The sequence below is a fragment of the Lingula anatina genome, chromosome 3, assembly GCF_051362555.1.
Source record: "Lingula anatina isolate TDL-2025a chromosome 3, LinAna3.0, whole genome shotgun sequence".
NCBI lineage: Eukaryota > Metazoa > Brachiopoda > Lingulata > Lingulida > Lingulidae > Lingula > Lingula anatina.
In genome coordinates, this window is record NC_141769.1 from 13287937 (window position 1) to 13312729 (window position 24793).

At 34.0% G+C, this 24793-nt stretch overlaps 3 protein-coding genes across 3 annotated transcripts; 2 read left to right on the forward strand and 1 right to left on the reverse strand.

Annotated features, from left to right (window-relative positions):
• The first annotated feature begins 6 nt into the window (after positions 1-6).
• On the forward strand, positions 7-3409 carry LOC106181571 (alpha-aspartyl dipeptidase). The gene is made up of 7 exons (XM_013565996.2): positions 7-157; positions 467-555; positions 856-930; positions 1236-1315; positions 1613-1846; positions 2292-2374; positions 2570-3409. Exons 1-7 carry the CDS (start codon positions 51-53, stop codon positions 2634-2636), a joined length of 735 nt encoding a protein of 244 aa, XP_013421450.2. The 5' UTR covers positions 7-50; the 3' UTR covers positions 2637-3409.
• On the reverse strand, positions 3343-23978 carry LOC106181566 (golgin subfamily A member 1). Its single transcript, XM_087008954.1, has 22 exons — positions 23794-23978; positions 22694-22824; positions 22355-22431; positions 22006-22093; positions 21584-21658; positions 21194-21291; positions 20945-20977; positions 20328-20456; positions 20057-20112; positions 19806-19884; positions 19515-19610; positions 19094-19222; positions 18684-18779; positions 18233-18424; positions 17684-17845; positions 11723-11818; positions 8379-8468; positions 7857-7959; positions 7552-7691; positions 6809-6925; positions 6253-6576; positions 3343-5897 (listed from the first exon to the last, which is right to left on the reverse strand). Exons 2-22 carry the CDS (start codon positions 22794-22796, stop codon positions 5739-5741), a joined length of 2442 nt encoding a protein of 813 aa, XP_086865080.1. The 5' UTR covers positions 22797-22824; positions 23794-23978; the 3' UTR covers positions 3343-5738.
• Positions 13666-17686, forward strand: LOC106181567 (uncharacterized). The gene is made up of 5 exons (XM_087008956.1): positions 13666-13897; positions 14371-14511; positions 15119-15217; positions 16328-16429; positions 16861-17686. Exons 1-5 carry the CDS (start codon positions 13808-13810, stop codon positions 17344-17346), a joined length of 918 nt encoding a protein of 305 aa, XP_086865082.1. The 5' UTR covers positions 13666-13807; the 3' UTR covers positions 17347-17686.
• Positions 23979-24793: the final 815 nt, after the last annotated feature.

Sequence of the window (24793 nt, forward strand, 5' to 3'; positions counted from 1 at the left end):
TTTAGTGCTACTGATGTAGCACACATGACGCGTCATGTGACTTGTTCAAAATGGCCACGTACGCAAAACGTCGTGCTTTGTTGATATCAAGTTCCAACCTGCATGGGTTTGGTTATCTAGAATACTGTACCAAGCATATAAAAGATTTCTTAGGGAGGTGAGTAAGGTGAAATGTTTGTGTTAAGAGATACAGTGTTAGTGTCTTTTTGTTAGTCTATTTCCTGGTACATATTTTCTCTACTTCTATGGTACATTGTAGCTGTTGCTAGTATAGTACGGCACAACTTCCATATAAGATATACAGTATATACACTTGTCTGCAACTGCTAGTTATGATACCTGGAAGTTACGTGATGGCAAGCATTGCATGATTAATTTATGACACAAATTTATGTATGTCTGTAAGCGCTCTAGTATATATTTTGTTTTCAGTCGATTGATAATTTTATTATTTTCTGAATCTAAGCAATACAGAGAAAGTCCTTTTTGTGCCATATGCTCTGTATGACAGAGATGCTTATGCAGCCAAAGCCAGGGCAAAGTTTGAAGATATGGGTAATCCTTAATTTAAGTGATATAAATTAATTGCTGTATAATATAAGCATATTTATCAAACATATAGAATTGAATTTCTTTTCAAGTTTATATTGAGTTACAACAAGTAGTATGTCGTGTTATGTATAGATCTACATGTAAACTGTCTAGAACTAGAACTAATTCAGTGAAGGTGACAGGGAGTATAGACAGTGGTTTGACTAATCACTTTCCCTGTAACTGAATATATTTAGATTATGAAGCCAAACCATATTGTTCCTATTGTCAGACTCCAAAACTTTTTACATTGATATGTTTCAGGATACAAGTTAGACAGTGTCCATGAATTTAGTAATCCTGTAGAAGCAGTAAAGAGTGCTCAGGCTTTCTTTGTGGGTAAATGCCATTAAATATTTTATTATTGATCTCTTTTTTTTCATTTTTGATAAGAATTTTATGCATGTATGTTGCCATTTTATTTTTCAAAAAAAAAAAAAATAAATTGTCTGCATGGCTTTTTCATTCTTTTATATACTTTATATACTTTTTAAAATACTTTTTGTGGAGGTACACATATATTATTCTCCATTTATATCATGAAGTGATGTAATTATGTCTCTCTTTGAAAAAATGAGTACATTGTCTTTTATTTTTTTATAAAAGCGACACTATAACATAGAATGTGATGTGTTTTAATTTAGGTGGCGGAAATACATTCAGACTACTGAAAACACTTTATGATGAAAACTTAATTCAAGAAATTAGAAAACGAGTGGTAGAGGTAAACATACAAAATACAGTGCAGCTGTGATCTGTCAAAACATTTTATTGGTTAAATTAAACTTTTTTATGTGGTGAAATAGAATGCTGTTTTAAGATTAATTATGTAGCAAGACGGCTTGTCTAAAGACTCAGATAAAAGTATTTCTCTAAATCACTTTCATTATGCCTTTGTTTAGGCTAGACTCACACACAAAATATCTCATTTAACTCATCGTTATCTAGGCACCAAGAATAATTTAAAAAAAATTTATCTCTTTATATTTGCACCATATTTATATTATCTTATTGTAATTAGGATGGCATTCCATACATAGGCACCAGTGCAGGCTCTAATGTAGGAACTTGCAGCATCAACACAACCAATGACATGCCCATCGTGTATCCACCCTCCTTTAATGCCCTAAATCTGGTGCCTTTCAATATCAATGTTCACTATGTGGATGCTGATCCCACTAGCACACACAAGGGGGAAACCAGAGAACAAAGAATCCTGGAGTATCACGAGGTTGACAATACACCACCGGTGTTGGTTAGTAGATTTTTTATAGATGCACATGTACCAGTGCACTAAAAAATATCAGCGAGTACTGTGTGATTTGGTCTCTATGGACACAACAAACACATAGTTTTGTAAGACCTCCGACTTTTACACAATTTCATACTTTGCAAAGCAGACTTCGCATCAACTCTTATTAATAAATAATTTAATTAATTAATTAATTTATTTATTTTTGCTACTGTTAAATGACTGTTTCATTATTTTGACATGTTCAACATTTCACTATTTTTATGCATTATGTACTTCAAAGAAAAACAAAATATTATATAAAAATATGTGATTTTAAGAGACGATTCATAAAATCACATAAGCTGTACAATTCATAGTTTCATTCTTTTAAGAATTAAAATGATTTCATTTTCAAGATTAAATGGGCTCAGTTCACTCTTCAACTGTGCTGATATTCTTTCTTTAGGGTTTGCGTGAAGGCTGCATGTTACTAGTGGAAGGAGATAAGGCTGTTCTTCAAGGAGAGACTGGAGCAAGGCTGTTTACAAGGTATGGGCAGAGAAGATTCAGAAAAGAGCACTATTATAGAAATGACATGTTCATGATTCATTCTTTGATACAGGTAAGGATTGACTTAGCAGCACAATAATCTACAGATTATCCTAGCAGTTTCTGTTTAGTTAAATTGGGTTGGCTGCACATGTAGGTATCGTATATTAAGCAAACCTTGGAATTTGATTTCAGAGGTGAAGATTCCGTGCAGTACTCACCTGGTGCAGATCTCAGCTTTCTTCTCAAGATGACCAGTTAATGCAAATGAAAAGGAATTGGAAGTTATGGCCTTTCTTTTTAACACATTATATACACGTGCTATGTGTATCACAACATTACCATTTAATATTAAATAGAAATTCAGTTGTAGCATAAGAAGAAAAGGTTCACACATACATATTTTACAGTAACAATGAATTTATATATTACATTCAAATCAAGTAGCACTGTGTACTGTATAAATCAATATGAGACCAGAGTAAGTTGAACATGTACAGTTGAATACAACTGATATTTCTAATGGTAAGAATTGGGTCAGAAACTCAGGCTAAAGTGTACTTTGAAAGAGATAAGAATACGAAGGATAACTATCTAGCAGATTTTTTTTTTTTTTTTTAATTAAGCCTAAACTTAGAGATCAGGTTTTTCCAATGTTCTTTCTCTTCTATCATTCCACATTTCACAATTTAGCAAAAGTAGAATACATTCCAAGCTCTTTTGTCAGATGAAGTCTTTAACATATATGGGTGCAATAGGTAAATAAGACAATTATTTTTTCTTTTAGTTTTCTGACTTTTTCCAATCATCTTTCTTTTCAGTCTTTTTCTGGTAAACTCACGCATTGGATCTAGTCTACTTTGAGATTACTTTACCTTTATATTGTATCTACCCAGTAACAAAGTTGACATCAGATTGCTTATTTGTAGATGTTATTATGGAATGAAAGAATATGTTGAAACTGCACGTCAAGTGCATGTTTTATGATTTCCATTTATTCCCTCAAATAAATAATTTTTAAAATGGCTACAAGTTCATTGGGTCTGTTTACATATTTGCTTTAGTTGTCTTTTGCTAACATCACTGCATTGAGTATCTTAAAGGGATAATAACTCTTCATTTTGGCCAAAAAATGAATTTTCCTGGAGTAAACTGCAATTTTCCCATACTTACCAATGGTTAATGAATCCATTTTTACATTCAAAGTTAGTCCCTGTTTTTTTTCTAAAAAGTTTGGTTTTTTGTTAAAATCTCTTAAGAGATTATAACAGAGTATAGCCTTCAATGGAGGTCATGCGGTCTGAAGACCAGCTCAGATATCAGAATAATAACTATAACTGCCATTTTTGTGGTAAAACAGAATATATTATATTTCTGTGAGTTATTCACAATGTTTTTATTGTGACATATAAATCTCATATGAAGAGTTATTATCCCTTAAGCTTATGTGACAAACTACAGTCAAAGTATTCAATAAAATTCAATTATAATTAACCAAAACAGCTGTTTTTAAAATAACTGCAAGAGTAAAGTTAATCTGGGATCATAATTTTTCAAGTTATACTGACTGAAGCTGGAAAACAAATTATTGGATTAAGAATGTAGTTTAAAATGTGTGAATGATAATCAAAATCTAGTTGATAATGCTGTCATTTCAGGACCATTCCACAAAAATCAACAGCGTTTTACTTAATTTACTTTAATTTTTTAGGTCAAAACACAAAAACTATTACTATAGGGAACTGTATTTGACTTTGGCCGAGGTCAATATGTATTTTCAGATCTCTGAAAAGTGATACCAAGGTGTGGCCAATATCACTTTTCACAGGTCTGCACATCAATTGATCATGTTATCTTTGTACTAATTGTTAAAAAAATCAGCAATTTCATCAACTGTCAATTTTGTATTTGATGACAACATTGTTGGCAAATAGCAAGTTTAAATTTATCATATCTCACATTCCTAGATATAAGATCGTACTCTATGATAATTTTAACAATATCCTATAATATAGATTATGTTCCATTTTATGAAAAATGTATTTGTACATATCCATATTGTTCATATTTTCAAATGCATCACACAATTTCATGAGGCACCTGAGAGTAAATGGTACACACAAGACCATGTTGTTGCACATACAGTGTATGTTTACTGATAAGAATATATATATATATATATATATATATATATATATATATATATATATATATATATATATGATAAAAAAGAAATAAAGAACAGCAGTTATTTTGCCCCGACAGGTTTCATTGCATCTGATGTAAAGAAACCGGTCAGGACAAAATAAATGATGTTCTTTATTTCTTTTTTATCATATATCTTTCTAATGACTTTTGTTACAATATGTGGCCTGACTGGTATGTATACTTGTTCTCCATGGAAAGCACTCAACATAAAAAAAAAAGTTTATCCTTCTAATGCCAAAAATGTATTGTAATATGTTTTTCTCAACTTAATACTCTGTCGGCATCTTTAGTTGATTTCACGATTTACAACACATCACATTCACTTGCTTATCATGAATGGAAATTATCTGCGTGCCATAACAAATTATATTTCATTAAAAAAAATTTAAATGATCTCAAAATATCACAGGGATGTGGATATTAGGTGCAACTCATTATCAGCTTAGTAAAGATAAGTTTTCCTTTTAAACTTGGGCAAATGTTCTCACCTAAACATAACATGGAAGGTTTGGGAGGTTTCTCAACATTCAAAAAAATATGCTAACACGTAGTATGAGACAACATAATTACACAGTCTAAAATGTTCTAGGAACAGAGCAATGCCAGTACGATAACAATAAAAAAACTTGATTGAAGTCAGCCTTACATGTGTATCCCTCTCAGTCAGAAATGACATCATGAAGTATTGGCAATTCAGTGTTGCACATAAAAAATAAGTACATATTCCACATTATATACTGAACCTTGGTCTGATCTTTATCTGGTTTTAACTTCAAATGTGCCAAATAATAACATTGTACCATGTTGTGGATTTTAACCAGGATTCAGCCCAGCTTAAATCCAGGTTTAGATGAAAGTGACCCATAAAAAGCTGACCAGCAAACAACCAACAATTGCAATCTGTCAATAAGAAACAACAGCATGGCAACTTGACTTGATGGGTGAGGCGACAGCAATCTAGAAATGGTCAATGATGTTGATCCAGAAACTGCCATCAGTTTTGGTCTGGTGTTTGAGAAACAACAGCAATGCAGTTCCATCATACAGTAAAAGAGGAATGGTATTCTGGAAAAATCTGTCAGGCAAGTGGTATTCTGGAAAAATCTGTCAGACAGTCTTGAGACTTTGAATTGAGCACAGGCATTTGGTCAACAAATCAGAAGGTAGGAGGGATGGTTTTGGCAAGCTGTCCTTTGCCAAGTTTGGGTGGTGATCCAAACCAGGACATTTTGTATTCTAAAGTTTGCTTGAGCAGTTTCTGTTCCTCCTCTGAGAACCTTAGTAATGTCCCCACAGCACGGATTAAATGCACAGCCTGAAAAAAAATACGATTGCAGAGTGAATCAAAACCGGATAACTAAGACATTGTTGAAGTAGATAAAAATGTGTATGTTTTTTACAAATTTCTTCAGGGCATTAAATAAGTAATTACTATCATCATTTTTTCATTACTACTAAGTGAGCTATTTAATTATAGCAAAGTTGCTGATCGTCCAGCCTTTTTAACCCGCTACAATTCAGGTCATTTACCATTAACACTTTGCAGAATTGTTGCAATAAAAATCGATCAATTATATGTGATGCACACAAGTATTGAGGCAGGTACTCTAGATCAAACATGGCCACACAAAAAGAAAGCACAGTCCATGATATCCAGCAAGATATCTTACCTCAGATTCTCTACTAAGCATAAATTTTAGCACCACGTGTTTCAGATATCGGAAGTTAACCTCTGATAGTTCATCTGGTTTTCTCCATTGCACAGCATGTGTCATGTTATTTTGTTGGGTTTGCACAACAGGTGCCACTGCAGCAGATACAGTTCGACTTTCCGTCTGTAAAGTTGCAGATTTACTGCTCGGCCCATTGGTGGGAACAGTGTCTCTATTGTCTCTTAACACGACAGGTTCATCGTTGGGCAAGGCTTGAACCCTCAGCTCTCTTTGTAATGTCTTTTTCAGGTCTGCTAGCCTCTGTTGTTGCATCTTTATTGTCTGGAATGGGATCCAAAGAACATATAATAAAAAGAATAGAAAGAATTATAGTCATTAAATTGTTTCATTTAAGTCCTGTGCTGAAAAGATTTTTAAACATGAAATTATTTAAATTATTTATCAAACATGAAAACATGTAGCATATGAACAGAGCAACATGAATACTGAAATATAAGAACTGAAACAAAGCCACCATCATATTGCTTAACATAAATACTGCAAAAAATTCTACCTTATTTTTCTCTGATATTTGCTCCTCCAAGTCTTTGACAACCAGGTTGAGTCTATTGGTCTCCTCTGTCACTGCAACTTTACTGTTATCTAAGTTCTGGGTTTCTACTTGCTGGACCTGGAAATAGCATACATAATGTGATCAGGCTGAGTATACACAGACATCATATTTTTCGGTATCAGAATGGAAATGATCCAAGTTAGACCAAAGTCTCATGACTTAACATAAAATCAAGTCAGATTTTGTGGAATTTGGGTGAGAGTGGGGTCAGGTACATGTATAATAGCAGACTAGTGAGAGCAGTGCGACAATGAAACCAACAAAATATATCTTCAGTTATTTTACTAGTTGTTTTTTTTTCTTGAGTTCTGTCAAATTACAGTTGTTTGGACAACAGAACTTATTGGCCTTTTTTGATGTCACATTTGTTCTGCTTTTTAGAAGGCATTTTTTAGGCATAGATTCTTACATGTTTTCTAGTCTTGTATGATGACATACACTGGTGAAGGCCTCTATAAGGTTCTCTATGATGTTTCCCATTTCACTTGTTTAATTCATTTCAAGTAAGCATAAGTATATAAAAAAATTGACAATTGAGTCAAAATTCATTCAAGCTACCACAATAAGTTAAATTTTGAGTTATATTCAGTTTGGAAATAAGAGTTTATATTTTTAATATGATGAAGCAAGCTTTAATATGACAAAGCAATTATTTCTCAAGTTGTCATAAATCAGAATTATACCTGACTTTGTAACCTCAGAACCTCTTCCTTTTGTTCCTGAAGTTCCCTGTTTGATTTTTGAAGCTCCTCTTGCATAGACCGCCTCACTGACTCCATCTGCTGAGATAATTCAGCATTACGCAGCAACAGCGCATCTTTTTCTGCAATTGTCAAATAAAATATACATCTTTTTATTGTAACATTTGCATTTTTTCCAAATAAATGTAACTATTTATCAAAATTAAAAATCATAGATAAATATCAGAACTTGTGAAACATTTTTTTTGTGTAAACTTTACAAACAATACAACTATATTACTACCTACCACTTTTACACTCTTGCAGTTCTGCCTGTCTACTTTTTAAATTCTTCTCTAATTTTTCAGTCTTTTCATTACTTGAGTGGGAGTCATTCTGAAGACCAGACAACTGAAACAGTGTGTAATAGTGTGTAATAAAAAAAAATCCATTAGAATGAAAAATGGACTGAACTACAGGGTTTAAGACTCCGTGATCACTGATGCTTTTACTTACTAATAATCAAGATTTTAAACAAGAAATATTATGTGGAATACATATATCATTACATGCCAAGCAGGCCTCACAGAGAAAAGGCAGAAGGATCCCATCATGCTGTTTACCTGTATCAATTCACAATTTACGTTAAGTTTATTTCTTTTTACTATTTTGCATATGTCATAATAATGTGTAGTCTCAGTAAGCCATATTCTGTTAATATGGCCTTACATGTCTGCATTCTAACCATTTCTTCTGTCTATGCCTACTACAACTGTGAAGCAATTGTTCAAATAAAACAATCTGGATGCCTATCACTGTATTAAACACACCTTGTCCTGCAACTCCTGTAGTTCTGAGCTCATTGCCTTCACCTGCTGGTTCAGTTTCTCACATTCTGAAGACTTTTCTGATAACATTTTCTGAAAAGTAAACAACATGATATTCAGAATACATACATATGTAGCCTGGCTTGTTTTACTTACTGTTCATGTTGAGTGGCTTCAGTGTATTTGTTGTTTTAGCTAAGTTTACTTTTCACCTCGTATATGATTAAAATATGTGACTTAACGAAAGCTTTATGCAACATTCATTACTCTTTAAAAGTATACATAAACTAGAGAATCAGAGAGGCGATACCGCCTCCAAATATTGTACCACCAGCTGGAGCAAACGCATTCGTATAGACCCCCACATACACAAAATAAGGGACACAGCCACCAGTTTTGTGCTTGACAAGCTGTAAAAATGCAATCAACAAGAATTTTTTAACTACTGCAAAAAATATATATGGTACAATCAAATTTAAGTTCTTCGTAAGGTAGGTCAAGGGTCAATTTCAAGGTCACAGTAAATTGCCAGTATATGACTTCCTATTCAAGTTCAAGAGTAACTATGGACCTATCTCTGTCAAGTTTGAAGTTAAAAGAGAAAGAAATTAGCAGAGTTCAGTTCATTATAAAAAGTAGGTCAAAGGTCAATTTCAAGGTCACACTTAGATTGCCAGTATAGGACTTCCTATTCAACTTCAATAGTAACTATGGACCTATCTCAGCCAGTTTTGGAGATAAAAGGGAAGCAAAATTTGCAAAATTCAGTTCATGGTGAAAAGTAGGTCAAAGGTCAATTTCAAGGTCACATTTAGATTGCCAGTATATGACTTTCTATTCAAGTTCAATAGTAAATATGGACCTATCTCTGCCAGTTTTGGAGATAAAAGGGAAGCAAAATTTGCAAAGTTCAGTTTATGGTGAAAAGTAGGACAAAGGTCAATTTTAATGTCACATTTATAATGCCAGTATATGACTTCCTATTCAAGTTCAATAGTAACTACGGACCTATCTCAGCCAGTTTTGGAGATAAAAGGAAAGCAAAATTTGCAAAATTCAGTTCATGGTGTAAAGTAGGTCAAAGGTCAATTTTAAGGTCACATTTAGATTGCCAGTATATGACTTCCTTTTCAAGTTCAATAGTAACTATGGACATATCTCTGCCAGTTTTGGAGATAAAAGGGAAGCAAAATGTGCAAAATTCAGTTCATGGTGTAAAGTAGGTCAAAGGTCAATTTTAAGGTCACATTTAGATTGCCAGTATATGACTTCCTTTTCAAGTTCAATAGTAACTATGGACCTATCTCTGCCAGTTTTGGAGATAAAAGGGCAGAAAGGTTTGCAAAGTTCAGTTTATGGTAAAAAGTAGGTCAAAGGTCAATTTTAAGGTCACATTTAGATTGCCAGTATATGACTTCCTATTCAAGTTCAATAGTAACTACGGACCTATCTCAGCCAGTTTTGGAGATAAAAGGAAAGCAAAATTTGCAAAATTCAGTTCATGGTGTAAAGTAGGTCAAAGGTCAATTTTAAGGTCACATTTAGATTGCCAGTATATGACTTCCTATTCAACTTCAATAGTAACTATGGACCTATCTCTGCCAGTTTTGGAGATAAAAGGGAAGAAAAATTTGCAAAATTCAGTTCATGGTGTAAAGTAGGTCAAAGGTCAATTTTAAGGTCACATTTAGATTGCCAGTATATGACTTCCTATTCAAGTTCAATAGTAACTATGGACCTATCTCTGCCTGTTATGGAGATAAAAGGGAAGAAAAATTTGCAAAGTTCAGTTCATGGTGAAAAGTAGGTCAAAGGTCAATTTCAAGGCCATAGTAAGATTGCCAGTATATGACTTCCTATTCAACTTCAATAGTAACTATGGACCTATCTCTGCCAGTTTTGGAGATAAAAGGGAAGAAAAATTTGCAAAATTCAGTTCATGGTGTAAAGTAGGTCAAAGGTCAATTTAAAGGTCACATTTAGATTGCCAGTATATGACTTCCTATTCAAGTTCAGTAGTTACTATGGACCTATCTCTGCCAGTTTTGGAGATAAAAGGGAAGAAAAATTTGCAAAGTTCAGTTCATGGTGAAAAGTAGGTCAAAGGTCAATTTCAAGGCCATAGTAAGATTGCCAGTATATGACTTCCTATTCAACTTCAATAGTAACTATGGACCTATCTCTGCCAGTTTTGGAGATATAAGGGACTAGATGTTATAATTTTGGAGTTACCATAATGTGCCTTAAATTTCGTACAGAAAAAATTAATTAAAATAAAGAAAATGTCATTTTGGTCAAAATTCTTGAAATAGGAGGTGTTCTGAAGTTTCAGAAGTTCAAATTTGATGAAATGATGTCATTTTTGAACACAAATTGTCTGCTTTGCCAAGCCTTATGTTTTATTTTTCCAGAGTTCAAAATTTATTATCCATTACCGTACTGCACATTTTGCTTTTACCACCAATATGTACTTTTTGATACAGCGTAACTCGAAAACCGTATGGAATACAAAAAAACCGAGACCACCTCCAGTGTTGGGCTTTACATGCTCTACAAAATGCAAAAAAGAATGGGTCTCTAGCATTAACGGTTCCCGAATTAGAGACAGTTTTCAGTTTCGGTATCTTATGGCCGCTACTCCCGTGAAAATGCACCGATTGACCCCAAATTCATGGAGATGAAAGATGACCTGAAGGGTAACACTTTCCAATAATATTATTGGTTAAGTCTGTGTGGTGTCTGAATAACAGGGCAAAAAAAATTTTTTTCGTAAAAAATTTCATTTTTTTTGAAAATTTTGGCCCATTTGACCTTGAAGTAGAGGTCAAAGGTCAAATCCAAGGGTATAATTGAAATCTACACATATGACTTTTGGAAAGCCGTCTATAGAAATTTTTCCCATAACTCCTTCCGTAGGGTAGATAATTAGCATTTAATTTTGTCATTTTTAGACAAGGGTGCATTGCAATGAGTGCCACACCCAGACCCCAATACCGACAAAGCCCAAATTTTACGTGGAACCAGTTGAGATTATAGGTGACCTAAATCCATGAGATGGGTACGGGGGCCCTTACCGTCTAGGAGGAGAAGCGGTAACGGTAGCCGTCCGGCGGAGCCGGCGGAGCCGGCGGAACGATCCGGACGGGACCGAAACCATGTGTACCGCCAGCGCTAACGCTGGTGGTACAATTAGCATTTTCTTTTGGAAAAAAATGTCTAATGTAATAACAGGTGCATTGGTTGTGTCACCTTGCTTAAATCATTAGTGACGCATTGTCCACATGTCTATGTCACGTGTACAAAGGTCACTGCCTCAGTGTTGATAGCCTTTTGAATAAAATTATTACCTGTAGGGCCTGTTTTTCATCTTCTAAACTAGTTATTTGTTTCTCTGTCTCCAAATCTTTCTCCAGTGTTTCATCTTGTTTTGCTTCTAGCTGATTCTGAAAATATAAATTGAGAATTATGAAATAAGCACTTCAAGTTTTTTGAGACAGGAGCAAGTTTCAATTCCAGTGTCAATATATATCATTTTTAAAAATAACCAATGCTGCCATTATAAATATCTAAAAAAAAAAAAATGGAGGAAAAAAACATTGCATGGTTTTTCTGAAAACATTTTCACTTTATTTTGTATAATCTAACCTCTCAAAAACACCCAAATCTAAAAAGTATATAACTGCAACTTCTACCGATATTAGGAATAGTTTCCAACCGTTATGGATAGTAAATACTCCCAATACATAACTATTCAAATAATAAAGAGATATTAAAACAACAACACTTGGTTATAAGCCCGAGTTAAGCAATTAGTCAAATAGTCAGGTGTTCTTATAATTTTTAAATCAAATAAAAGAACATTCACACATATCATTAAGTAATGGAAATTTATATCATTTGTATACAGAAAATATATATTCCTTAGCTACAGGTATAACTGAATTGCCATTGGGAGGAAATTGGCATTATGAAAACAAAGTAAACCCATTTGTTTACATGGCTTACGATTGCATGTTTACCTGGCTAACTTACAAACAAACATTAGTCAGATAAACAAATCAACATATTTAAGAATGACATGCAAATACCAGTATGATTAGAGTCTAATTATCATATTAAATGCAAAATCACACATTAAACAAAGAGATATAATAAAAGTCTGTACTAAATTGGCCTTGAATGAACTTAGTAGTACAATTCTTAAGTCAACACACAATACATTGTAATTTTAACAAATGTCTAACACTGGTCAATTTATAACATTGCAAGATTCCAAACAAACTTATCCACATTTCCCATATATGATACATATGACCTCTTGGTGTCAGTTATATTTTCAGAAGAGAATATTTATAATCATTTAACACAAAACATTAATTTTTGTTGAATTGTTCATAAACAAGAATGGACCTAGTGTACATGTAAATTATATATTTTTTCTCATACTAGCAATTTGATTAGTAGGTGGCTTATTTTTTATTTTTGTCATAAAAAATGGTTACCACCCCTGTATCTGATACTGACCAGCACTGAGTATGATTATTTCCATCTCAGATATCAACATTTTGGGTTATTGATCTCTTTGGAGCAAGTTTTTTTCAGTTCTTAACTGCTTCAAGGCACACTTTCTTAAAACATGACACATTTTTTTCTTCTTTAAAAACAGAGCTAATGCTCTCCGATTTAATCTTCTTATCGCTGAAACTGATATCTTAACAAACATTCTGAACTAATACAGTAATGCCCTAAGCCTTTCAATCCACAATGAAGACGTGATTAACCTGGGAGAAATAGAGATAGATTACAAAAATACTCCAAACAGTAATTCTGCTCCAAAGCAATGTTTGAATTCCAATAGAATTTCTATCCACACACTACCAAATCTTAATCAAATCCATCCAAGTTTTTTTTTCTTTTTTTTTTTTGGTTGACTAAAACTTAATTAACTGATAATTCAAGAATATCTCATACCATAAAAATTTTAATGTTTAAAATAACTTTAATTTATAATATAAATAGGCAAGAGAATCTGCAATTTTTTAAACACTATACTATATCTTAAAACATTGGTTATTTTTGCAGATGCAAATAGATTCTATACATTGTAGTTAATACAAATGAGATGGTTCACCCCATCACAAACACAATTTACAAATGCAGGCTATTATAGGATACATCTGAGAGTTTAATCAATTCTCCAATGTCAAACAATTTATACATCAGGGCTCCTTTTCAATACTTCAGGCCCTGAACATGGACCCCACACCTCGTGTGCAAGCCATCCAATAATTGGCAAGATCACCCCAACGTGTGACCAAATTGCAATGTTTGCCCGCAGTTGTCAAGCCGAGAAAATAAATTGCTGAAAAGAATAGACAAGCTTTTATTTCGTGCAGGCAATACTTGACATCTGACCTGCTGATAACACACAAATGGGAGTTATAGTTTACTTGGAGAGGTGGCGTCCTACTGATGTTCAAATACAGGCACAGGAAGAATCTGGCACAGAACTCGCCAACATGGTAAGATTTTCAATTTGTTCTAATTTTTTTACACAATTTTTCTCTTTGTGCGATTGGGGAGGATTTTGAATTATAATTTTGTTACCTAAGCCACACAATTGAGGAGGATTTAGAAGTATAATTTTGTGACCTAAGCCACACAATAAAGTATTTAAAAGCATTGATTTGATCCACTGGTTTAAAAAATGCTAGATTCATATTACCACATTAAAAAAGTAAATACCTAGACAATCACTTCACCATATCAGTGATAAACTAGAAAGAAATCATCAAACAAAAAAGTTTTATCATCTTTTAGCCTACGGAATTTGCCTCAATAACATGGAGTAAATATTTTGTGCTTTTGAAAACAGAAATCATAGTATATGTTCTTTCCACTAGCAATCTGTGTAAGGACTTTTAAGAAACCTTCAACACTTTAAGTATAATTTTGATCATCTATGGTATGATATACATTTCCATTCATATTCCAGACATACTACATCCCTGCAGGTGTCCCTCCAGACTATCACACAGGGGATGACTGGAGACTCACAGATGCCTGCAGACTTGGAGACATGGCCAGAGTCACACAGCTTTTGGAGTCTGGAGTAAACCCAAACTGTTCTGACCAAGTTAGTATCTTTTTTTTTCTCTTCAAACAGCTAGGTTTCTTTTGTATTTGTACACACCTAATTTGAATAACAATGTGTTTTTCTATATGATTACTCATTGTACATTGACTCAAGTGTGTGTCAGTTGATGATGACATGTGTTTATAATGTGTCACCTGTTACAGCATGGCAACACTCCCCTACACTATGCAGCCTCAGGAGGCCATTACAATATAGGGTTAACACTACTAGCAGACAGGCAGATATCAATGCCATCAACAAGGTAAAGGGTTCCTCATTTCCTTTTTTTTAATTTCAAAAAGATTCCTTTATTACTATATGTAAAATAAACCAGTAAACAACAAAACATTAATTTAGCCTACTGGTAATGTTAGGAATCTAATCCAACCCCATTCAATCTAATATAATACATAACAATAAATAGCATAAGTCTCAAAATAGTAATTCGATCAGCTACACCTTCCTCATCTCTTATTGTAATGCTGCAATAACTTAATAGCATTACAGACTTTATGTTCTGTTTTACACCAACACCACCACTGCACTAAGCTATTTCTAACATGATTTTTTGGAGTCCTATAAATTTAAAAGAAACTTGTCATTTCAGAATGGTCAAAATGCCCTCCACCTATCAAGTAGCCATGGACACCACACTGTGGTCAAACTGCTACTGGACAATAACTGCAAACGGAAGGAAACTACACAGGTAAATATCAATGTGATAGCCTCGTATTCAATTTTTCAGCAATTTTAGGATATCTTTTATTTGTCACTATCTTTTAAGCTGATTTGAAAATTGGCACCAATGAAAATAGATAATAACAATGTAATTATGTAATCAGGTGTGTGTTAAAAATTAAGATTAAGGCTTCGTTCACATGCAATGTCTATTTTCTATTTTCTATTTTCGGTATGTCTTATGATCACGGTCTGTGCACTGAATATCCCGCCGCGTAATTACTGGCAGCGCGAGCCAGTTACTTATAGTAACTTATAGTAACTGGCTCGCGCTGCCAGTAATTACGCCGCGGGATATTCAGTGCACAGACCGTGATCATAAGACATACCGAAAATAGAAAATAGAAAATAGAAAATAGACATTGCATGTGAACGAAGCCTAAATCTTCTTTACAATGGTTTTTGTCAATAATTTTTCATCAATAAAAATATACTATCAGATATATTATCAGATAAGACCAACATGTTCAGTAATTATAACCCCCATCCTCAACACCTTGCCTCAACTTTAGTCACTTAACTTGACATACATGTAGCAGGCTGACAGTTGACTTTCTATTTCTCTCCATAAGGGTTAAAAATATACTGTATACATGTGAAAAGTTTCCAAAGTCTTAGTTAACTGCCTCAAATAAAGAACCTGACATGGATAGTCCCCTCTGAAATGTACATGAAGACATGGTGTTCTAAATAAATGACCAGTTATTTTTAGAACAAAATCATTACATTAAAAATGGAATAAGGCAGAGGTGTCAGAATCTCCTCCGAGCGCAACCGAGATTCAATTATAGCTTTGGAAGTAACTCGCTCGCTCTGCTAGTTAATTACGGCGCAGGGTATTCAGGGCACAGACCGTGATCACTAGATACTGCCAATGGATTTTTGGCATTTGGATTTTTCATGTGAACGATGCCTAAAACTCCTATTCCACGTGCAGGGACAGGTCGAGCAATCATTATGGTTCTTGAGTGGGAGAAAATAGCTCCCCACCCTCTACTTACCCCTGGGAAAATTCACTGTGGTTGGTAAATCCCGTATAGTATACCTTTAATTATACCCAGTATTTCTATATTTCCAGTATAGTGGCATGACGGCACTTCACCTGGCTAGCAAGAATGGCCATGCAGAAGTGGTGAGATTGCTCCTGGAGGCTGGGGTAGATGATGTGATACTTGATATGGTGAGATATATATATATGTTTTATGTCTACAGTGATGACACATTCACACTAAAACAAAACTGGCGAGAACACATCCCTAGTATTTACTGCTAGTTAACACAGAGAATATGAGTACACTCATTACCACCATGATGCACCTAGGCTAATTTCCAGTCTAGTATTGGCCTGGACTAAATGTAGATTATGAATAAACATGAGAAACACACGCTGCTGACATGAGAAACACACACTGCTGTGTTTAATTATTTCAATGTCCACATTATCTGATACTATTTCTGTGATCCATCAAATTTAATAATGAGTCATAATTCAAAGTTAAAATGACTCCTAGCACAGGCATTCCAATGTTGAACAACATTTACATTTATTAATTTTTATTCATATTTATTCATTTATTATTATAATTATTATTTAATTTTAATTTTTGCCAGGTTAAGAAGTCAGCAGAATTTTATGCAGCCACTGAAGAAGTGCGTGCATTGTTTAGGAACCACAGGGCTGACATCTATAGTCCAGAAAATAATAACAACGATGATAACAACGAGAAGATGAATGAACTTGTTGAACTGGAGTTAAAACAAAATGTTGTTATTTCAACTGAGCCTGAACATTCATTCAAAGATTGTGGCAATAATGAAGATGAAATGGTAACCAGTACAGACAATGCCCAAAATGTTGTCAGCAGCCTGATCACTACTGCTGAAAATGATAGCAGAACTGATGAACGTCCAACTGAGAAGAAAGGAAGAGCATACAAATCAGATAAACAGAAAAACAATGGGGGTAGGACAGCTGGTTTCAAAGACAGGGCTGAGAACAAGAGCAAGAACTTTGTAACCAATCAAAAGATGGAGTTTTCTGAGGAGTACAAAGCCAAGATGAGGCTTAGTGTGTTTGACAGGCTAAACAAGAAATAAAATTGTGGAGCTGAAACAAAAATATTCAATTTTCCTCATCAAATTTTCAACAGAACCCACAGATGGCTATGCAGTATTCAAGTCCCATTATTCCAACTTGACGCGACAAACAGACATCAGTGAATGAACTATATAAAATTATAATGCTTCAAACGCATTTCAGATTTGCCTACCGTGCATTAAAATGCAAATTCTCTCCTCTTTTTCACAGCAATTCCCTTTGTGTTTAGGAGAAAAGCTATTGTTTCTTATATGTCTAACAACACATTGACACATTTAAAATACTGTAATGATGCTCACCCTAATTTGGATTGTAATACAAGACATAAAAACTTACAATTTTCTGTTGTGCAAGTTGCGTGAGAGCTTTCTCTGCTTGGTTTGCCTCCTGTAGAGACTGAACCTGGCTCTCTAAAGACGTGACAGTGGCTCTCAGCTCGATCTCAATTTCCTGGGCAGCTTGTTTACCTTTGGCTAACTCCCTCTCAAGTTGTTTTCTCTGAAAAAAAAAAAAATTTTGTCAATGGTACTATCATCCAATTATTAGAAAAATAATCAGTGTAAAAATGATGTAATTTGTCACTTCTTCGGTCTTTTCCCCTTCTTTTTGAAGGCTTTGAACAGTGCTGATCTTTTTATTTTTAACATTCCGTTGTAAACAGATTTCCAATTTCATATGGGCCTTGTACAATATTATACTCTCCGTATATACTCTCTTGTATATACATCACCAAATGCCAAAAAGGACATTTACATTGACAAAAGACACAAAAACATTTCTCACCTCCAAAATATACCACTCAATCAGCCAAAAAAGAGTTATTTTGCAAAATACTAAATTACCAAGAGAGAGAGACCAAACACCAATCTGAACTTCTGCAATCACCTCCTTTTCCATCTGTGCATCTTTTTCTTTAATCGTCTCCTGTGCCTCTGTCATCCTGCACTGAGCCACATCTGCCGCCTTCTCCAGCTGCTCTATTTGTGAGTGCAGGTTATGCCTCATCTCTGTCATGGCCTTCTGGGAGCTAGCAATCTCTTCATTGTCTTCTATGATTTTTGCATTTAAGTTGGAAACCTGTTAAGTTTAGAATCAGATAATATTATGTTATAATTCAGGCAACCATATGCATTGACCATGGGCATCTAATGAGTCATTTTTGTAGACTTACAGCCTATTATGACTTTTTAAATATTTGAGTTTACTTATTACAGAGCAAAATGTTTTGTTAGGCCATAACTGACCCAAAATCAGATTTTATACAAGTAAGGTATAAAATCTTTCAGATCAGTGCGCATGTGTGTGCATGTGCTTGTGTGTGTATGCATATCCCCACCTGCAGCTCCAACTGATGTATTTTTTCACTCCAAGCCGACTTCACTTCTGTCAACTGCTGCCTGGTTTCTGATAACTTGGCTTCTAAACTATCTCTCTGAAATGTACACAGTGATAACTACTGTAAAGGTTAAATCAAATTTCAGCTCTATTAATCTCAAGGTAAAACACCCCTTCCATGTCCATATTGCCATGATTTTAAGAATTGTTCAATCTGTAACCTAGACAATGCGAACCACAATAATCAAGGAGCTGCAAACTTTCCTCTGTTCAATTCTGACAAGTATATCTATAACAATAATATTATCAACCATTTATCACTGAAATCAGACAAAGCCATTCAAAAGCAATACAATCAACAAACAAGAAGTATCTACTTTATGAAACAGATATGTAGCTCATTCTTGGTACCTCTTTCTCAAGAGCTGCACTTCTTTCATCCCCTGAGAGCTCTCCGTCTTTCAGCCTCTGTTCCAAAATATGCGTTCTCTCCTCCAGATGAGTAATGTGTTCAGATTTCTCCTCAAGAAGACTGGTTGTCTGGAATAAACATCATGATGATAATTCTTGTTAATCCTACATCCTAGAGATAAAACATTTAACCAGACCTACTGAAAACATTGAAACAGTTCATGGAGCTTGTGCCATTGAAGTAAAATATAATTCACATCAATCATAACAAATCCAAAATATAGCATTTAGCATGTAATGGCTGACAAGAATGTCTATTTTCACATAAATAATAAAACATATGTAGTTACAGTCAGTTAAAAAATCAATGAAGAAAAACTCCAATCACTGTTCTCTTCACACAAAATAAGACATAAAATACCTTATTTCTATACTGTTCACTGTTCCTCTGCAGTGTTTGATGTTCTCCTTGTAGACTTATATAAGACGACTCCACTTTGGACAGCTGGCTGCTTTTCTAAGGACAGAAATTGTTTTATATTTTACTTCATTAAAAAACAAACATACCTAAGAAAGAGAGAAATTGGCCAATCTGACTGAAACTATTAGATGTCCATTTCACTGTTCGGAAATGTGTTGATTTAAGGCCAACATACCCAACTCATGCACAAGCTTAAAATGCTGCACTAAAAATCTATTTAGTAAATGGTACCTCAGATAACTCTTCTTTCAAAGTTTTAACTTGAGTTTCAAGCTCCTTCTGAGTTGACACTAAATTATCTATCTCTGCCCTGAAAAGATAAATGATATAGAATAAGAAATAAAACCCCTAGTTTTTGTCAATTGACTATTTAATGAAAACGCTTTCAGAAATTATCTGCTTAATTATTGTGTCACAACTCCAGATTTTTCCTAACATGATATACGTAGACTACCAAGTTTTTAAACATGAAATAAACCCACCTCTTCTCATCTAATTCAGTCTGGGATTTGCTCAGGTCTGCTTGCACATTAAGTAACTGCAACAAATCATGATTATTACACAATAATTACACAAGAATTGTTTCAATCATACAGTATGGAAAATGCACCGAACCCTTTTATGCGATAAAAAATAATTTGAATTAGTGAATAAAATGAATAACTTATTTATACTTCACTTACACATGAACTAAACATATCAATTATGCATGCTCAAGAAATACAACTTTGAAAAAATAAACAAAATACCAACCATATGTTTGACTTTGGCAATTTCCTGTGTTGTCAACCCTTCAAACTCTTCATTTTCCTCTTCACGCTTACACAGTTTCTTCTGATACTCCATTGCCTCTTTTAGACGAGCTTCTAAATCTGTTTTTTCCTGGTGGGTGGAAAGATTCTTGCAATATATATAGCATCTTTTATTACAAAACATATTTGAACCAATTTACATATTTCTTCCCATCTATCTGTACATTTATCTATCTTTTTGTCAAATCAAATTTAATCAAATTTCTTCTGTTGGTTATAACAGAAAAAGACAAGTTTTCAAAAAGTCTTATTAAAATTACATTACATTTATGACAGTTTCTAAAGTAGATAAAGTAGGTCGTCATTCTGCATGTAAAGAAAGGAAGTTTTGAAACTGATCAACTTTTTTACTCAAATTCAAATGGGCCAGTTGTGAAAAGAGCAAATACAACAGAATATACTGAGGTTCTAAAGGTAGAAAGTTTGCAAAGGATTGTGTAATTTTGACAACATACAAAAAATCACCCGCAGAGGTTGAAGTGGTGGTTTAATTAGCAGACAACAGTATGCCCACTAAGGTTTCAACCCACTACAATGGCTTTAAATATTATCATTTACCTGTTGTATTGCATCTATCTGCTCTTTTGTCTCCTGCAATAAAAATGGCCATAAATATAACCAAGGGTAAATGCAGTCTATTTCAGATAACTACCTGGTCTTTATCTTTTTATATAATTTTCTAGTCTACAAAATATTTACAGTTTAATGTTAAAGAGTTTCTACAACATTCAGTTGAATGTATATTCTAATACCTTATTGTTAAAACATCCATAATTGAGCTTGTTTTGATGAAGGTAATATACCTACCTCATCTTTTTTCTGCAGGGCCATTGTAAACCCTTCAGTCATCTTGTTGCGATTTGACTGGTACTGCTCATTTAATTCCTGTATGCGCTTAGATGAAGCTGGGAAACAATGTAGACATGTCAGCAACAGCTGAGCCATTTAACATGCATATTTAACTAGTTAACATGTGGATTCAAATGTAGAGCTTTTAAAAAGAATCTCCCAAAACTACATTTCTCCTGATCTTTTTAGTTGCATTTTTAATATGTAATATTTCGACAAGCAAGCAACATTTTTATCCATTTTATAATGATGAAACATCACAAACATGGCTATTTAATGTGATTCTCATAGATAAGTAGCCAGTCTTCTTTATTTGTATCCATTAACAATACAGAAAGTACACCATACTGTCAGTTTGTTTCTCCAATGTCTGCTCCAACTTCTCTACAGTTCTGGTCCTCTCCTTCAGTAAACTAGTGTACTCTGAAATGATCACAAAAATGTGAAATGTTACTGTATATTAACCGGCCGGGGTTTAATTTCATATATACTTTTAGTTTTGAAATGTTGTCCGAGTTATGATCACTGCTTGTGTTCATAAAACTTATGCCCAGTGGTGCATCATGTGACAAGACTGAGGTTACTGTAATCATGCTCTTAACCCAGTTCAATGCCTCAGTAAAGACTGCTTATCCTGGTGTGATGTGCCATTTTAGATGATCTTTAATATGACAAATATGACTTGTAAAACCCTTTTTCAAAACTTGCTTACTTAAAACAGGTCTTCCATGGTATCACAAATCTATGTATTAAATTTTTAAAAAAATTACCTGCAACTTGTGCTTCAAGTTTCTTGACTTGTTCAGTCCTCTTGACTAGCATAGACATAACTTCCTCCTTAGTTCCTGCCTCCTTATTCTGAAAGTAAAAAATCAGATTATTGAAACTTGAGTGTGACCCTGCACACAAAAATTAAGCAAGCAACCTCTCTTTGCCAACCTACTCCATAGTGACACACCAACGATCACCAGTCATATTAAATCTCCTTAATCTTAACAAATATCTAGTGCACCAAAATCAAGAAGTGTATCCAGGAATGAAATATCATAAAAACTAAATCACTAATTAAGAAACACTTATTTGTTAAAAATCAATACACAGTAATGTATTCACACATACTTCTTCTGATGTACCACTGGTCCCAGAATCATTATCCTTATTCTCACCATCCTTCTTTCTTGTGGGGAATGAAAACCCTATTGGGAAAGACAAAAGTGGCAATGTCTCACCTTTAAAAATATAGCATAAAGTAATGCAAAGGGTCAATAGTCACCATAAACTACAAACATTTATGAAAATATAATAAATATCCTTGCTTGTAACTATTCCAATGCTTTAAAGAACATCTTATTTTTTCCAAAGAAGGAAATGGTGAAAGGAGAAAAATACAGCCATAAATTATATTTTATCATTCACTGATAATGCTTCCATAGAGTATTTTCTTCATTTAACTATTACCTGATTTAGCAACAGGACTGGGCTGTCCATGTACAGAAGGAAGACCAGCCTTTTCAGGTTCTCCTCCTTCCTCTTGAATTTTTTTCTTCAATTTAGCGAACATCTTTGCTGGGCTCTAACTCATCAGTAAACTGTAAATAAAAACATGAAATGCTTTTGTTTTAAAACATCTTGCTTTCCATGGCAAAGTGCCAATACAATACATATATTTTAAATGAATAATTTAATTTGCTCAAATCAAACCAGCATATATTCCTACTGATATTGTAATACCTCAAATTCAAGGCTTAACCCACTCAAATATTGATGCATGGAAAGTGGTTGTGTCTCTATTAACATAGGTAAAACAAACAATATTGTTATTTTTTATTCTTATTGTACTGGGGGATTTCTAGTAATACACTATGCATTTTATATTAATTAATACTGTTGGTCAATACCCCATCTACAATACTGCTATGGCTTGTATCATAATCCTTCAGTAAAAGTATATGCACAAGGTTTTCTTTGCGTATTGTAGACAAGTATGGCAGTCGTGGGTGGTTTTATGTGGTTTTCAGGCATATTCACCTGGTTTCTTAATCATATGGCGATTTTAACGACCCTCATTTATTAACCAATCAAGGTGACAGCTGAGCGTGAGTATAAGCATTATTTATTGTGTGGTCTGCGTAATTCTTATGTGTCTGTTTTGTTTTAGTTTTAACCTCTGTTGTGTATAACTGCCATTAATATACCTGTAACCTTGAACCCTTGATACATGGAACGCTCAGGTGGCATTAAAATAAAAACACCCGTTACTTGCAATGGGTCCAAACCAGCTTCAAATGATAGTCTAACTCAAAAAATTCAACAGAAGTCAGCTAAAGTAAGTGAAACGCATCATTAGGTTGTTTTTCACGGATGAAGAAGAACATAACGGGGGTTTAATAAAGTTAAGTTACACAGTGAAGGTAGTAATTGAATTCTGTCATCCCAATCAGATCATGATAACGAGCCGTTTCAGAAGCACATTTAACTCACCCAATTTTCTGCACTGGTTTCAAATCTAGTGATGGTATATGGCAAAATGTTACGTAGCATACCTCTAAATTATTTACCTTAAATGTGAAGCAGCTATTGCGAATCAAACAGCCGTCCCTATCTTCATGATTCAGCTTTGGTAACTTGGCTGTCGTGTTGTCATTAATCTGCACATGTGTATTGCGCAGCCTGTGTTACTTCCGGTATTTCCGGTAAAGATGTGATGCTCGCGGTCGCGCGCAAAATAAATAAATAAATATATCCGTGATTTTTTGTACGAGCGTATACAGCGGGAACAAGGGAAGATAAGTGTGTCACTCTGGCCTGTGATCTGTGCGGCCAATGCGAATAACAGAGAAAGGCTGTTTTCGACTGTAGTTAAGGGAAAAAGGGAGACAGAGGGGGTTTACTTTAGTTCGTTATGCGAGAGCAGCAGTGAACTGGTTCTTCCTATCGCTGTCTTTATAAAATAAAAATACAACCTTCCAACTTTTTTCTGGAGTCTCTATTTCCAAGTATTTCCCGTATTTATATGAAATAAAAATTATATGAAAGACCCGTTTCTTGCACTTGCCACTGTAGCTCTATGTATTTTTTAAAATTAAAACGAAGTAGGCCTAAACTTCACTAGAAAGGCGAAAAAACAAAATCAAATTGTTTTCAGCATCATTTCCCCTATTTTTGAGTAAACATTCACTATAACTTAGCCTGGTGTATGTAGAAAACGCGTGCGTCGTGTAATAAATTGTGGTACTGTATACACACCCATGATGAAAATGTACCTCAGACACGGGAAAATATTAAAGTTAAAATGCATTTTCCAGGAAAATATCAACTGTAAAAACAAAGCTGCGCAAAACACGGCAATATTCACACAAAGTTATTACAATGTCAAGAAACCTTGTATGTTTTGTTACAAAAACGTTACTTCTTATGACATAATTAAAAAGAGAAAAAATTAATACCCCGTTTAATTGTCACACTCTTAAACGTTTTTTTTTTTTAAACAAATTTAAGATTATGTATTCATGAGCCTATAAAACAAAATGCGACGCTTTAAAAAAGGGGTAAACATGG